Source organism: Pan paniscus, chromosome 4 (genome assembly GCF_029289425.2).
Source record: "Pan paniscus chromosome 4, NHGRI_mPanPan1-v2.0_pri, whole genome shotgun sequence".
Lineage (NCBI taxonomy): Eukaryota > Metazoa > Chordata > Mammalia > Primates > Hominidae > Pan > Pan paniscus.
Window position 1 is genome coordinate 3,842,691 of NC_073253.2, and position 12,174 is coordinate 3,854,864.

The 12,174-nt window shown below is 59.0% G+C and overlaps 1 protein-coding gene across 1 annotated transcript; it reads left to right on the forward strand.

The window, feature by feature from the left end:
• Positions 1-5,902: 5,902 nt before the first annotated feature.
• On the forward strand, positions 5,903-11,485 carry IRX1 (iroquois homeobox 1). The gene is made up of 4 exons (XM_014344820.5): positions 5,903-6,452; positions 9,307-10,342; positions 10,691-10,763; positions 11,065-11,485. Exons 1-4 carry the CDS (start codon positions 6,177-6,179, stop codon positions 11,120-11,122), a joined length of 1,443 nt encoding a protein of 480 aa, XP_014200306.3. The 5' UTR covers positions 5,903-6,176; the 3' UTR covers positions 11,123-11,485.
• Positions 11,486-12,174: the final 689 nt, after the last annotated feature.

The window sequence follows — 12,174 nt, forward strand, 5'->3', positions numbered from 1 at the left end:
AGAGTTAAAATAGAACCCTTACACATGCTGCTCTTAAACTGTAACGTCCTCGTAACAGAAATTCTTATCGGAGGTCTGCACGGTACTTGGCAAACAAGACGTTCTACCTTTTAAACAAATAATTCATTAGGTAATTAAATTCGAGTGAGATTACTCTAATTAAATATACACTGCTGTTGAATCATAATTTCTATGTGGCCTAGTTAAAGATGAGCAATCTCTTGTTCCTGACAAAAAAAGAAAGCTTTAAAAGAATTCCCCGTGGCTGGAAGAATAGATACACACGCGCTCCACAGAGGTCATTTCAAGAAGGCGGAGATGCAAACACAACACGGAGAGGGGATGTCTCCTGTCTAGAGATTCCAGAGCACGTTCAGCTTAAGGCTGCGGGTTAAGGTTAGCGGGACCCGTTGGGAAGCCACAGTGATCCCAGGGCGCTGGGTCACTGCGGGTGCGGGTGCGGGTGCGGGTGCGCACAGCCAGGGATCCTGGCGGGAGCCACTGCGGTTTCAGCTGCATCCGATAGGCCCCAAGCGGGAGGCGATTCTGAGGCCAGCGCTGGCCCAAAGACCAGAGGACCTGAGCAAAATGAAAAGTCACTTTGTTCCCCACGCCGTGGTCAGCCCGGCCTCCTCTAATGACATTAGGAGCCGCAGCCACGACGGCGCTCACGGGGGCGCAGAAGTCCCGCTGGCTTTGATCCGCGCCTCTCCGCTGCCGAGAGCTGACAGTCGGCTGCGCAGCGGCCCCGCTTTCATTTGTCAGACACGCGTTTGCCGGTGTACCCGCGCAGGCAGCTACACCTGTACTGAGAGAATTTACATCGCCTGGCTTCGGGATGGCATTGATTTGGGACGGGTGAAATACAAACACAAACTAATTAAAAACCGCATAATGGAGCCCTACAGGAACAAGGCAGAAAAACAAATAAATACAAGTGCAGCTGGCACGGCGATGGTGCCTCTGCCCCCGAGCAACCGTCTGGTGACATCAAATTAGAAGCCCCGAGAACTCTCACACCGTTGCTGTTGTTCATATTGGAGGCATAATGGAAATGATCTGGTTAATTAAGGGGAGGTTTATAAAATATTTACGTGTGTGCACACGCATGTAATTCACTTCCTTCGACACTGGGGACGGCGTCGTAGCGGCACTCCAGGCCAGGCCACTGCGGTCCATTCCTCTGCCCTGCGTTTGTGGGAAATACGGGCCCAGTGCCGCAGCTTTAGGGCCTGGGTCGCCCTTGGTCCGCCCGCCGCGTTCCCGGGTGGTGTCCCCACGCTGCTGAGGAGCTGGCTCCGCGATGCCTGCCGTGGGGGGCACTCCCCGCAGCGTGCGACCGTCCTGCGTCCTTCGCTTCTGGGCGTTTCCTTCTGGGGTTTCCTTGGAGCGGCTCGAGTCGACTCCTCCCGGCTGCCCAACTCAGCTCCGCTCGCCACTGGGTCCCTGCAGCCCTGCACCCTCGGGGCGCTCATTGTAGACTATTCTTGGTCCCCAGGGGCCACCGGTCCCTGCCTGGCGTGGCAGGAAAGCGCAGACTGGACACAGGGGTCGGAGCCTAGGGAACCATCGAGTCGCAGCGGGTCTCAGCCGCTGAGGACTGTCTGACTATTGCCTCAATGTCGCCGACTTGGGTGGCCTCCCAGCTGCTGCTGAGGGACGGTGCGAAGTCCTAGTGCGTTTTTAAGCAGACTCCTAAGTCTGCGCGCGAGTCGGGGCGCGGCGCCAGGTCAGGCCGCCTCCGTCGCCACCGAGCCGCGGCCCAGCGCAGAGCCCCGCCATCTGGAGCTGACAGTGGCCAGTGTGAAGGCAGGAGGCCAGGCCCGCGCCACCCGTTGCATCCCGCGGCAGGTCTGTGTCGCCTGGTCCTCGGCGCCAAAGGCTGGTCCCACAGACGGCTTCCGGGAGTGATGCGTCCCCATGAGCATCCTCCTCTTCCTTAGCGACCCCCGGACTGCAGAGCTTCAAGACCAGCGAACTGTTTCCCAAGAAATAAAATTGTAAATTAGGAAGCTGTTGGGTGTGTTTAATCTTGTCCTGATGTAAATATGCCCCAGGAGGGTGGGGCAGGGCGGGTGGAATCCTCACCGAGGGTTGGGAGAGAGAAAAGGGAAACGATCTTCTCCAGGAATAACACATCCCTCCCATTTAGAAAACTGACTCATAATAATAATGATAACAACAGCAGCACCTTGCAAGTAAACTTGCCATCAAGCCTTAACACCAGCTTAAAAATCAAGTTAGCTTAAACTGCAGTTGCACACCAACGCCCGTCCCCCTCCACTACCGCCTCTGGGCCTTTCCTCTCCTCCCCGCCCAACCCCCACCCCCACAGCCTGCCCCCTGCGCTCCCCGAGACACGCGCGCTCTCTGCCCATGCCGCTGCAGCCGGAGGCCTGCATCTGTCCCAGCCCTGGACGCGCTGAAGGTCCTAGCTTCCCAGCAGGGGTGTCCCAGTCACCCCCCATTGCCGAGCTTCGCGGGGTCTTGCCAGCCTCCTGGGCCACGTGCCTTGGGTCCCCGGAGCACTGGGGCCCAAGGGCTTCCGGACTGGATCCCCGGCGCTAAGCAGGAGGAGCTCCGATTCCGCTGCGCAGCGACCCCTAGACCTGGTTTTGTCAGGCTCCTCGTCTTTGTCTCTGGCACAGTGACCAGGGGGCAGCCATCGGGTGCGGCCAGCTCCACCAGGAGCAACTTCCGGAGCAGCGGCAGGGCCTGCCTCAGCCACCCTCTTTGGAGGCAGGAAAAGTGGCTGAGGGGCCAACAAAGTGGCTCTCTCCTGCCTCAGAGGTCCAGCGCCTCACAGCTGGGGCGTCGGTTTTGAAGGCCAAGCAGAGGGAACCACACAACCTCCCATTCCAATGTCCATCGCCTTTGCCTGGCACCCCTAGGGCCAACAGAGGGATGGTCCTGGATGCCAGTGATGCTGAGTCCGGGCAGGGGCAGGGGCAGTCTCTTTGAGGGAAAGTTTTAGACTGTCTCACGACATTTTTAAAAGGACGTTCAAATCAGGCCCACGGATTCCAGACGCACAGCCCTTCTGCCTGTTCCAGCATCTGAGGCCATGAAGCTCTGGGCCCCACTGAAACATTTGCTGCTGAAAATGAGTGGCAGAATGAGTGGGAGGAAACTCTACCAGGAGAGGCTGAGCCAGGAGATTCTAGCTCCTTCTCCGCCCCTCCCCCTCTCTGATGGGATGCTTTGGTGGCAATTCTCTCTCTTTCTCTCAGTCTACCCCGCTTCCTAGTATCCTAGGTGAAAGTTTTGGGGACAAGGGCCAAGGAGAAAGAAGAGAGGAGGTGAGTCAGGGCCTGCCAGGCTCTGCTAGAACTTCCTAGAAAGGACTTCCTAGAATTGGTTTTAGGCCCAGGGACATGGAGTGCAGCCCCAGGCCCTGGCCTTGGGCAGAGAATAGACCACAATCTCCCCTTCTGCACCTTTGCAGGGCTCTCCAGGGAGCAAGTTACCCAGCTTTGCTAGTGCCGCTTCCCCAGGAACTGTGCAGTCCTCAGGCAGGATTCACAGGGGAGTCTCCAGGTGGGGCCCAGCCAGGTCCTCCCCACCCAGCTCCTCCCCACCCAGCTCCCTGGTGTTTTCAGGAGCCTGCAATCACTTTGTGATGGGACGCCAATGGAGGTGATGCAGCCAGGGCACAGAGGAGTGGGCTGGTTGAGAGTTAGGATGAAGCCTCCACCCCCCTATTCCCGCCTCCCCACAAAGCTCTGCCAGCTGCAGAGAGACCTGAGGCTTGCGGGTGGGGTGGGCGGTGGTGCTCAGTGAGTTGGATGGAGGCAGACAAGCTGTAGCTGAATCCCAAGGCTGAGAAGTGTCCCTGGACTTACATCCCACCTCATTCTCCAGGTCACTCAAGAGGGCGTATCTCCCCTGTCAACCTGAAATGTGACACTGTAGTTTGCTGAACAGGACAGGGGTGGGTGGGACTGGCCCACTTCTCACACAGTGAGTCACATGCAATGGATGGATTTGTTTTGGGTATAGAGGAGAGGAGGTTGAAGATCGGAAATCTGTCTTAGAAGTTAGAAGGTGTCTGGTGGTAGACTGGGGAACAGGAAAAAGCTGCAGTTAGGGGCTTCCCGGAGTTATGTCACCAAGAATCCACTCCGCACCAACCCTCGGCGTCCCCACAAACCCCGCCCGGAATCTATGTAAAAGCAGGAAAGGAACCCTGGAGGTTGTAGGCGGATTCTGGAGTGTGGAGGGGCGAATTGAGCGCGGGAAGCAGCTTGACTAGGAAGACAATCTGACACAGAGCAGGGAAAAATCAAGCCCGATGTCGGAGCTGGTTATTAGTAATTACTACTATCACGGGCATTATTGTTGCTAATTATAGGCGATGTCTCAGTGTCTGTCCTCAGGCCCGGAAAACCGGAGCCCCTCCTGATGCTGCTGAAGTCCCTGGGCCTCGAGGCTCCGTGAAGAGAGGGAAGCGAGGCAGGGGGTGAAGGGACCGCCTGGCCGGTGTCCAGGATACGGGTGGCTCAACCCACCAGCAGAACAGCATGCCGACTCTGGCCCGATGGCCGCCTTCATCCCGTAGCCCCAACCCGGCCTAAAGCCGGGAAGACGCCAGAGTGCGCTGCTGAAATTCCCGCGGAGTCCGGTGTGCTGGAGAGCGGCAGCGGGGTGAACTCCCGGCCCCGGCTCTGCGTAGGAGGTGGTTCGCATAGTGGCCCCGGGAGCCGGGACTGGTACCCGGTTCCCCACGGCACCGTCCGGAACTCTCCAGCCACGAGGCGCGGAAGTGGCCTGCCAGCTCCTTCCCAGGCTCAGGGAGGCGAGGAGGCCCGTGCACTTGGCATCTTCTCCCGGGAGCCGCACAGCCAGGGCCGCAGCGACACGGAGACCATCTCAAGTGCGCCGCGCCTGGCCGCGTCCTGTAGCCGGACGAGGCTGAGGATGGAGAGGGGAGACGCAGGGAGAAGAGGGACGCGGGACTTGGACCCAAGAGGCCGCTCCGTTGCCGGTCTGGCGGCTGCGCCGACTCGGGTTCGCGCGTTCCACACAAGTTTCCTGTCTGCCTCTGCACACCTGGTGGACAAACCGGGCGTCCAGGCCACACCGTCTTCCCCCTTCGCGGGGGCGCGGGGGATGTTTCCCTCCGGCTGCCAGGGGGCTTTCTGGGTGAAGAGAAAGCCCCTCCCCCCGCGTCTCCCCCACCCCTCCCTCCGAGAACCCGCGGCGCCGACTGCGCCTGCTTCCCCCGAGCTGGCGACTTCTCCGCGGGATTTGCCCTCGCTCAAAGTTGGCACAATTGAAAGAGCCCGCAGAGCTCGGCCGCTCCCCGCTTCCCCAAGGGCGGCGAGGCCGGTCATTGGCAGACGATCGGTTACTACCCAGTAGGGGCCCACGGGAACCCGCATCTGGAGTCGGGGGTGTCACGCCACGCCGGTTCAGTGGCTCGCGGAGAGCGTCCGGGTGCACTTCTGCCAAAGATGTCCCCTGGAGGCCCCGGCCGCGCGGGACTCGGGGGAGAAGCCGCTCCCCCCTCGCTGTCACCAGCGTCCAGGCCGCCGGCCCCTTCCCCGCTGCCCAAACAGTAGAAAAGCAGGCGCCAAGTTGTTTTTGTTAAAAAGGGGACACACCTCGGCCGCGAAACTGCAAACCCGGTGTCAGACAGCTGTAAACCCGTGTCGACAGGTTGTCAGACAGCTGCGGGGGCTGGTCGGGAAGGAGCCCACGGCCTCCGGGCCCACACCCCGCCGCCCCGACGCGCGCGCCCACCGCGAGAGTAGCTGGCCGGGCCGGCACGGGGCACCACGTGCTCGCGGGAGGGGCGGGAGCGGCCGGCGAGGGCGGGCGGGAGGCAGGGAGGGGGCGGGAGGGGAGCCAGGGGCGGGGCCTGCGCTCAAGGGGATGCCAATCAAAGCATCAACTTCAAATTGTGTCTGAAAGCCCCGCCGCCGAGCGGAGGGCGGCCGCCGCAGTCGGCGCGCGATTGCGGATCCGGGCGCAGCCGGGAGCCGGGCGCCTGCGAGCACCGGGCAGAGGAGCCGCGACCGGCCTCCATCTCCCGGCCCGCCCGAGCGCGCCCGGCCGGCCGCCCGCTCCTCCTTAGACCCCTCGCGGCGCCCCCTGCAACCCCCTCCGGCCGGCCTCCGCCTCCCTCCCCGCGCCTTTAATACTCGCCCGCTGCGGCGGTCGCCGAGTCCGCGGACATGTCCTTCCCGCAGCTGGGATACCCGCAGTACCTGAGCGCCGCGGGGCCGGGCGCCTACGGCGGCGAGCGCCCGGGGGTGCTGGCCGCGGCCGCTGCGGCGGCTGCCGCCGCCTCGTCGGGCCGACCGGGGGCCGCGGAGCTGGGCGGCGGGGCAGGCGCGGCTGCAGTCACCTCGGTGCTGGGCATGTACGCGGCGGCGGGGCCGTACGCGGGCGCGCCCAACTACAGCGCCTTCCTGCCCTACGCCGCGGATCTCAGCCTCTTCTCGCAGATGGTGAGTGCGCCCGGCCTCCCCCGCTTCTCCTCTGTCTCACCCGCGCCAGGGCAAGGGTGGCGGGTCGCCCGGGAGGGAGAGACTACGGGTGGACCTGGTCCGGAAGAGGAACTAGAAAGGTCCGGGGGCAGGTTCCCGGTGGCCGAGGCCGCGGCCCCCGGGGACGTAAGAGGGCTGGGAGGCCGGGCGGGTGACGGCTGGGCCATCTCGGCCTGGGAAAGCGGAAGGCCCGGGCCAGGGAGCGGGTAGCGAGAGAATTCAGAGAGGCCGCAGAAGCAGGCCCGGGGAGCGGTGCCCGCGCTGGAGGTCGGGGGCAAACTCGCCTGGCTCGGCCAGGGCGCCCGGGCAGGCCCACGGGGTTCCTGCAGGTCGGCCCGGCGTAGCGTAGCAGAACTTCCCTTCCTGGCCGCGGGTTCCACTCGCGCGGCCTCTTTAGTTTTCGAACCGAGTCTGGAAAACTTGGTTTTCTCCCTCTTTAGCAGCTCCGAGATAGTTGTATCCGAGTTTGCCAGACAGACCCCTTTTAAGCCTAGTAGAGTCAATCAAAATAATCTTAACAATAGAGGTCCAAAGGGATGGAGAGGTCTCTCCACGGCGTGAGTGCGAATTCGAGATTAAACAAAAATTAAGTTGCAGTAATGTGTTGGTGTCTGAAACGGTGTTTGATTTTACTTTTGTAAGTTGCCAAAGTTTTCATTTCATTTGCACGGAAAGAAAAGCACTTTTCTTCCTTCGTTACATAATGGAGGATTAAAGAAAACAGTGTCCCTTGGTTTAAAACAAATGGTGTCCTCTTAGTCTCCCGTCCCAGTGGGCGTTAGATGTGGGGGCAGGCGGCTGCACACTGAATTCTCCGCGGGGGCATTGGCCTGTCTGCCGGTCCAAATCATCCATTTTCCTTGGTCTGACTGCAAGGTCGGTGCTTAAACTTCGGACGGCTGGTGAATTGTGCGGCGGGCGCGGGGCCCTGGGAGGCAGCCCCCTCCTGGGTCGCTGCCCGCGGGATAAAGCAATTTCCAAGCACCCGCGATATCTCCCCGCTCCCCGAAGGAGAAGCGGGGAGTTAACGCCCCTCAAGTGTGCACAAGCAAAGAGCGGGTTTCCCTGTAACTTTTCTTGTAGTTTTGAAAGAAAGCGGCCCGGCTGCCTTTCAGGTCTCTTACTATCGAAAAAGATCAGCCCCCATTTTGTTCAGGCGGCGGGGAGGCCGGGACGCGATGAGAGATTTACAAGGTGTCCTTTCAAAAAGAATTCCCAGTGGAGACGAGGCTGAAATGTCTTCTTTACAATAACAACCAAAATAATTAGAAAAGCGCAAAGTACATTTTGCAACGATTGGGCAAAAGCGAAATCTAGCCGCAGAAATGTTTTCTCTGCGGCCTCAGTCACCAAACTAATTAGTCCAAGAAATCTTCTGGTCTTTACAACTTTCTCAGAGTCCGGAACTCCCTTTGCTAACATTGCAACTAGACCATTTTTACATAGAGGATGAACATTTTTTACAGAAATTGCGAATGCAGTTGTGTGCCATTTGGGAACCCTGCCTGTGTTTGCGGGGGAGGGAGAGAGCTTCAGTGTGACGACCTGCACCCTTTGTGGAGAGCTGGGGAAGGGAGATGTTTGCTGTTCTGAGTTGTTTTTCCCCCCTAGAGGGATAATATGTAAAAATTATTCCCACCCAAAAGGTGTGTGTTTCCTCCAGCTCTCCCACTGGTTCTGAGAGAGTAAACTCAAACCCAAACCCTGATTCTAGGCCTAGGTTTCCAAGCCATTATAATTGGGTGTTTGGAAGTCAAAAGATAAAATTGTATTTGAATGTCTGTCTGCGCAATTTATGGTAATAATGAGGCCTAATGAGGTTGTTAGAAAGAAAATGTTATTTACCAAAAAACCTGATGGGATAATTTGACTTGCTGTGTTTTACTACTGATTATAAAAGGAATATTGATTGCAAATAAATCAGCGCCTCTAAATGCCTGCAAACAGCTAATGTTTGCTCCCTCCAGATCAAAGTCAAACTTAAGAGATGAAGTAACTGAGAAGAGGCCTAGGATACTGAACCGGTTCCCCTCCTGGCCGCCGGTGGCTCCCAGCCCTTGCGTTAATATTTTACAGGCTAAGCCTTCCTTTTGTATTTAAAAAAAAAAAATGGTGTTTTTGTTATTGTTGTCGATGATGGCCGGGATTAAAATTTTAAATTACCTGTCACCTCTAAAGACCTTTTAATGTGGGTAAACCATTATATGCAGATTAATTTGGAAGGCAAAGGACTGTGCTTTCGTTTTAAATTGCTGGCGGATTTAGACCGGTAGAAAACCCGGGATGGTTTATTTTGATTGAGCCCCCTCTGGGTGGCAGAGAGGAGGCTTGGGCTCTGGGCCCTTTACGTTTGGAGAAATGGCTTTATCAGCTCAGTTGAAAGGTTTGTCCCTCTAGCTAGTGAAAGATAAACTTGGAAATGCAGGTTTCTCCAGCGGTTGGTGGTGGGGACAGGGGTCGCCTAGGGAACTTGCAGGGGCCGCGGCCTCTGTTGTGCTCTTCTGGAGAGTGCACTGTTTGTCGAACTTTTCTAGAGTGGCAAAAACGATCTCCACTGTCGGTGAAAGGGCAGTTCCTGAAGTCAGCTCATGGTCCTGGCTCCCCTTCTCCCCAGCAGTGAACTGGGGGTCACTTCCTGATCTGCCCAGCACAGGAGAGCCCCGCAAAGCGCCTGGGAGGCCCTCGAGCCCATTGAAGCGGCTGCTTCCCACTCTCCCATCTTGGGGACTCATCTCTCTCTCTCTCTCTCTCTCCCTCTCTCTCTCTCTCCACTTCCCTCCTCTCTCTCCTCGATGGGTCTGCCCTGTGGCTTCAGGGCTCGCAGTATGAACTGAAGGACAACCCTGGGGTGCACCCCGCCACCTTCGCAGCCCACACGGCGCCGGCTTATTACCCCTACGGCCAGTTCCAATACGGGGACCCCGGGCGGCCCAAGAACGCCACCCGCGAGAGCACCAGCACGCTCAAGGCCTGGCTCAACGAGCACCGCAAGAATCCCTACCCCACCAAGGGCGAGAAGATCATGCTGGCCATCATCACCAAGATGACCCTCACGCAGGTCTCCACCTGGTTCGCCAACGCGCGCCGGCGCCTCAAGAAGGAGAACAAGGTGACATGGGGAGCGCGCAGCAAGGACCAGGAAGATGGAGCGCTCTTCGGCAGCGACACCGAGGGCGACCCGGAGAAGGCCGAGGACGACGAGGAGATCGACCTGGAAAGCATCGACATTGACAAGATCGACGAGCACGATGGCGACCAGAGCAACGAGGATGACGAGGACAAGGCCGAGGCTCCGCATGCGCCCGCAGCCCCTTCTGCTCTTGCCCGGGACCAAGGCTCGCCGCTGGCAGCAGCCGACGTTCTCAAGCCCCAGGACTCGCCCTTGGGCCTGGCAAAGGAGGCCCCAGAGCCGGGCAGCACGCGCCTGCTGAGCCCCGGCGCTGCAGCGGGCGGCCTGCAGGGTGCGCCGCACGGCAAGCCCAAGATCTGGTCGCTGGCGGAGACAGCCACGAGCCCCGACGGTGCGCCCAAGGCTTCGCCACCACCACCCGCGGGCCACCCCGGCGCGCACGGGCCCTCCGCCGGGGCGCCGCTGCAACACCCCGCCTTCCTGCCTAGCCACGGACTGTACACCTGCCACATCGGCAAGTTCTCCAACTGGACCAACAGCGCATTCCTCGCACAGGGCTCCCTGCTCAACATGCGCTCCTTCCTGGGCGTTGGCGCTCCCCACGCCGCGCCCCATGGCCCTCACCTTCCTGCACCTCCACCACCGCAGCCGCCGGTCGCCATTGCCCCGGGGGCACTCAACGGAGACAAGGCCTCGGTCCGCAGCAGCCCCACGCTCCCAGGTACAGCTCCAGGCCGCGTCCACCTGTCCCCTAGCTGGGAATGCAGAGGCCTGGCTAGGTGTGGTAGCGTGGGGTGCAGCATGAGCCGGGAGGGTACCAGGCAGTGGCCGCTGAGCCCTGGGGCTGCGCTTAATCCCTGCTTCAATTTAGAAAGCCAGACAAGGCCCTAGGGCTCTCCCAAGAGAGCTTTGCCCTACCGGCGGGCCTGCTACGGGGTGGTGGTGGGGTGAGGGGTGACGTTTTTCGGCGAATCTGCCTGGGCAGCCGGCAGAAGTTGGTGGGAAGGAGGCCTGGGACCTCTCCCGCCCGTCTCTCCGTCCTAACTCTGCCTCTTCCGATCTCTCGCAGAGAGAGACCTCGTCCCCAGGCCAGATTCGCCGGCACAGCAGTTAAAGTCGCCCTTCCAGCCGGTACGCGACAAGTGAGTGCTGTTTGCTTTTGCTATGGGAGAAGGCGGTGGGGAGGGGGGAGGAGGAGTGGTCGGGACCCGGGCGGAGCTGGCTGGGTGGCGGTGGGGGTCGCGCAGTCCTTGTTGAAGGAGCGCTCCCCGCCAGCCCTGGGCGCCGGGCGAGCCGAGGAGACTGGAGTTTCTCCCCAGCCGGGAGCCGCGCTGACTGTCGACCCCGCCCCCAGGGCTCCGCTACTGGAACCGGCGTCGCCCGGCGCTGCGTCCCCCACTCACAGTGCCCCTGTCTTCTTGTCTCGCTGTGTTTCCCATGCAGCTCTCTGGCCCCGCAGGAGGGAACGCCGCGGATCCTAGCAGCCCTCCCGTCCGCCTGATTAAGGGTCTTCTTTTACTTTTGCGGGGGGGAGGGGGGAGGAGTTGGGGAGGGAGGGAATGTGGGAGGAATTAAGACAAATATTTCAGACTGGTGTAAAGGACAAATATGACAACGACGTCAAGGACTCCCATCCATCGCTTTCTGCAGAAAGGGGCTTGTTCGGTCCCGAGCTCGCGTCCAGGTGGCCAGGCCTCTGCCGGCGGCTCCAGTGGCTGCGATGATCGGGTTCGGTAAATGCCCCCACGTGCTTGTGTCTCTTTCCCCCCTTTTCTGTATATAGAGTGATTTCAGATTGTAAATAGCGCGTCAGCGAACTTGTCTAAATCATATATTTTTGTCTAATAAACTAAATGAAATGACACCCCCTCCCCGCTCCTGCTGCTGTGTGCCTGTCCAGCGTGTGTGTGAGAGTGTGTGTTTGTGTGTGAATGTGTGTGTGTGAGTGTCTGTGTGGCAGAAAGAGAGACAGAGAGAGAGAGAGAAGTGGGGGATACAGGGATCCTGGAACCCTGGGTGGGACCCAAGGGCCTGTGGCTGGGGGAGATGGGCTTCTCAATGGGGGCCTTTAGAGACTGTTTCCACCCAAGACGCAGGTGCTTTAAACATCTCTTCGTTGTTTGTGGTGGTTGTTGAATTTTTAAATATTGTCACTGTGGCAGTTTCTTGCTGGCAGTTCAATTGCTTTCACGAACATTTTTCTGAGACATAATTTTCTCAGGACATAAATAAGTTCAATTTGAGGCAGTTTTACAAAACGATTTTATAACGTCGGTAAAAACGGAGGAAAAAGAATTTTTATTTGCGACCCCAGAGGAGAACTTCGGATTAGCAATCAGTTTATAACTAGTTGTCTCCACGGCGCATCGTGGCGCCTGGTCGTTTTCTGAGTTGAGTGTGAAAAGAATGGAGTATCGCTTTGCATGTATTTTTAGTGATTCGGTGAAATCAAACACGGGAAGAAATTGGAAGGCTCTTTAAAACTCCACAGATGGGCCAGCCGGGATGCGGTGCGGGGGTTCTCTGCGGTGTGAGGTGTGAACGAGGGGCCGA

Coding starts and splice junctions, on each gene's coding strand:
- IRX1 (XM_014344820.5), top strand. CDS start 6,177: ATGTCCTTCCCGCAGCTGGGATACCCGCAGTACCTGAGCGCCGCGGGG. Junction 10,343..10,690: donor CAGCAGCCCCACGCTCCCAG/GTACAGCTCCAG, acceptor GATCTCTCGCAG/AGAGAGACCTCGTCCCCAGG. Junction 10,764..11,064: donor TTCCAGCCGGTACGCGACAA/GTGAGTGCTGTT, acceptor TTTCCCATGCAG/CTCTCTGGCCCCGCAGGAGG.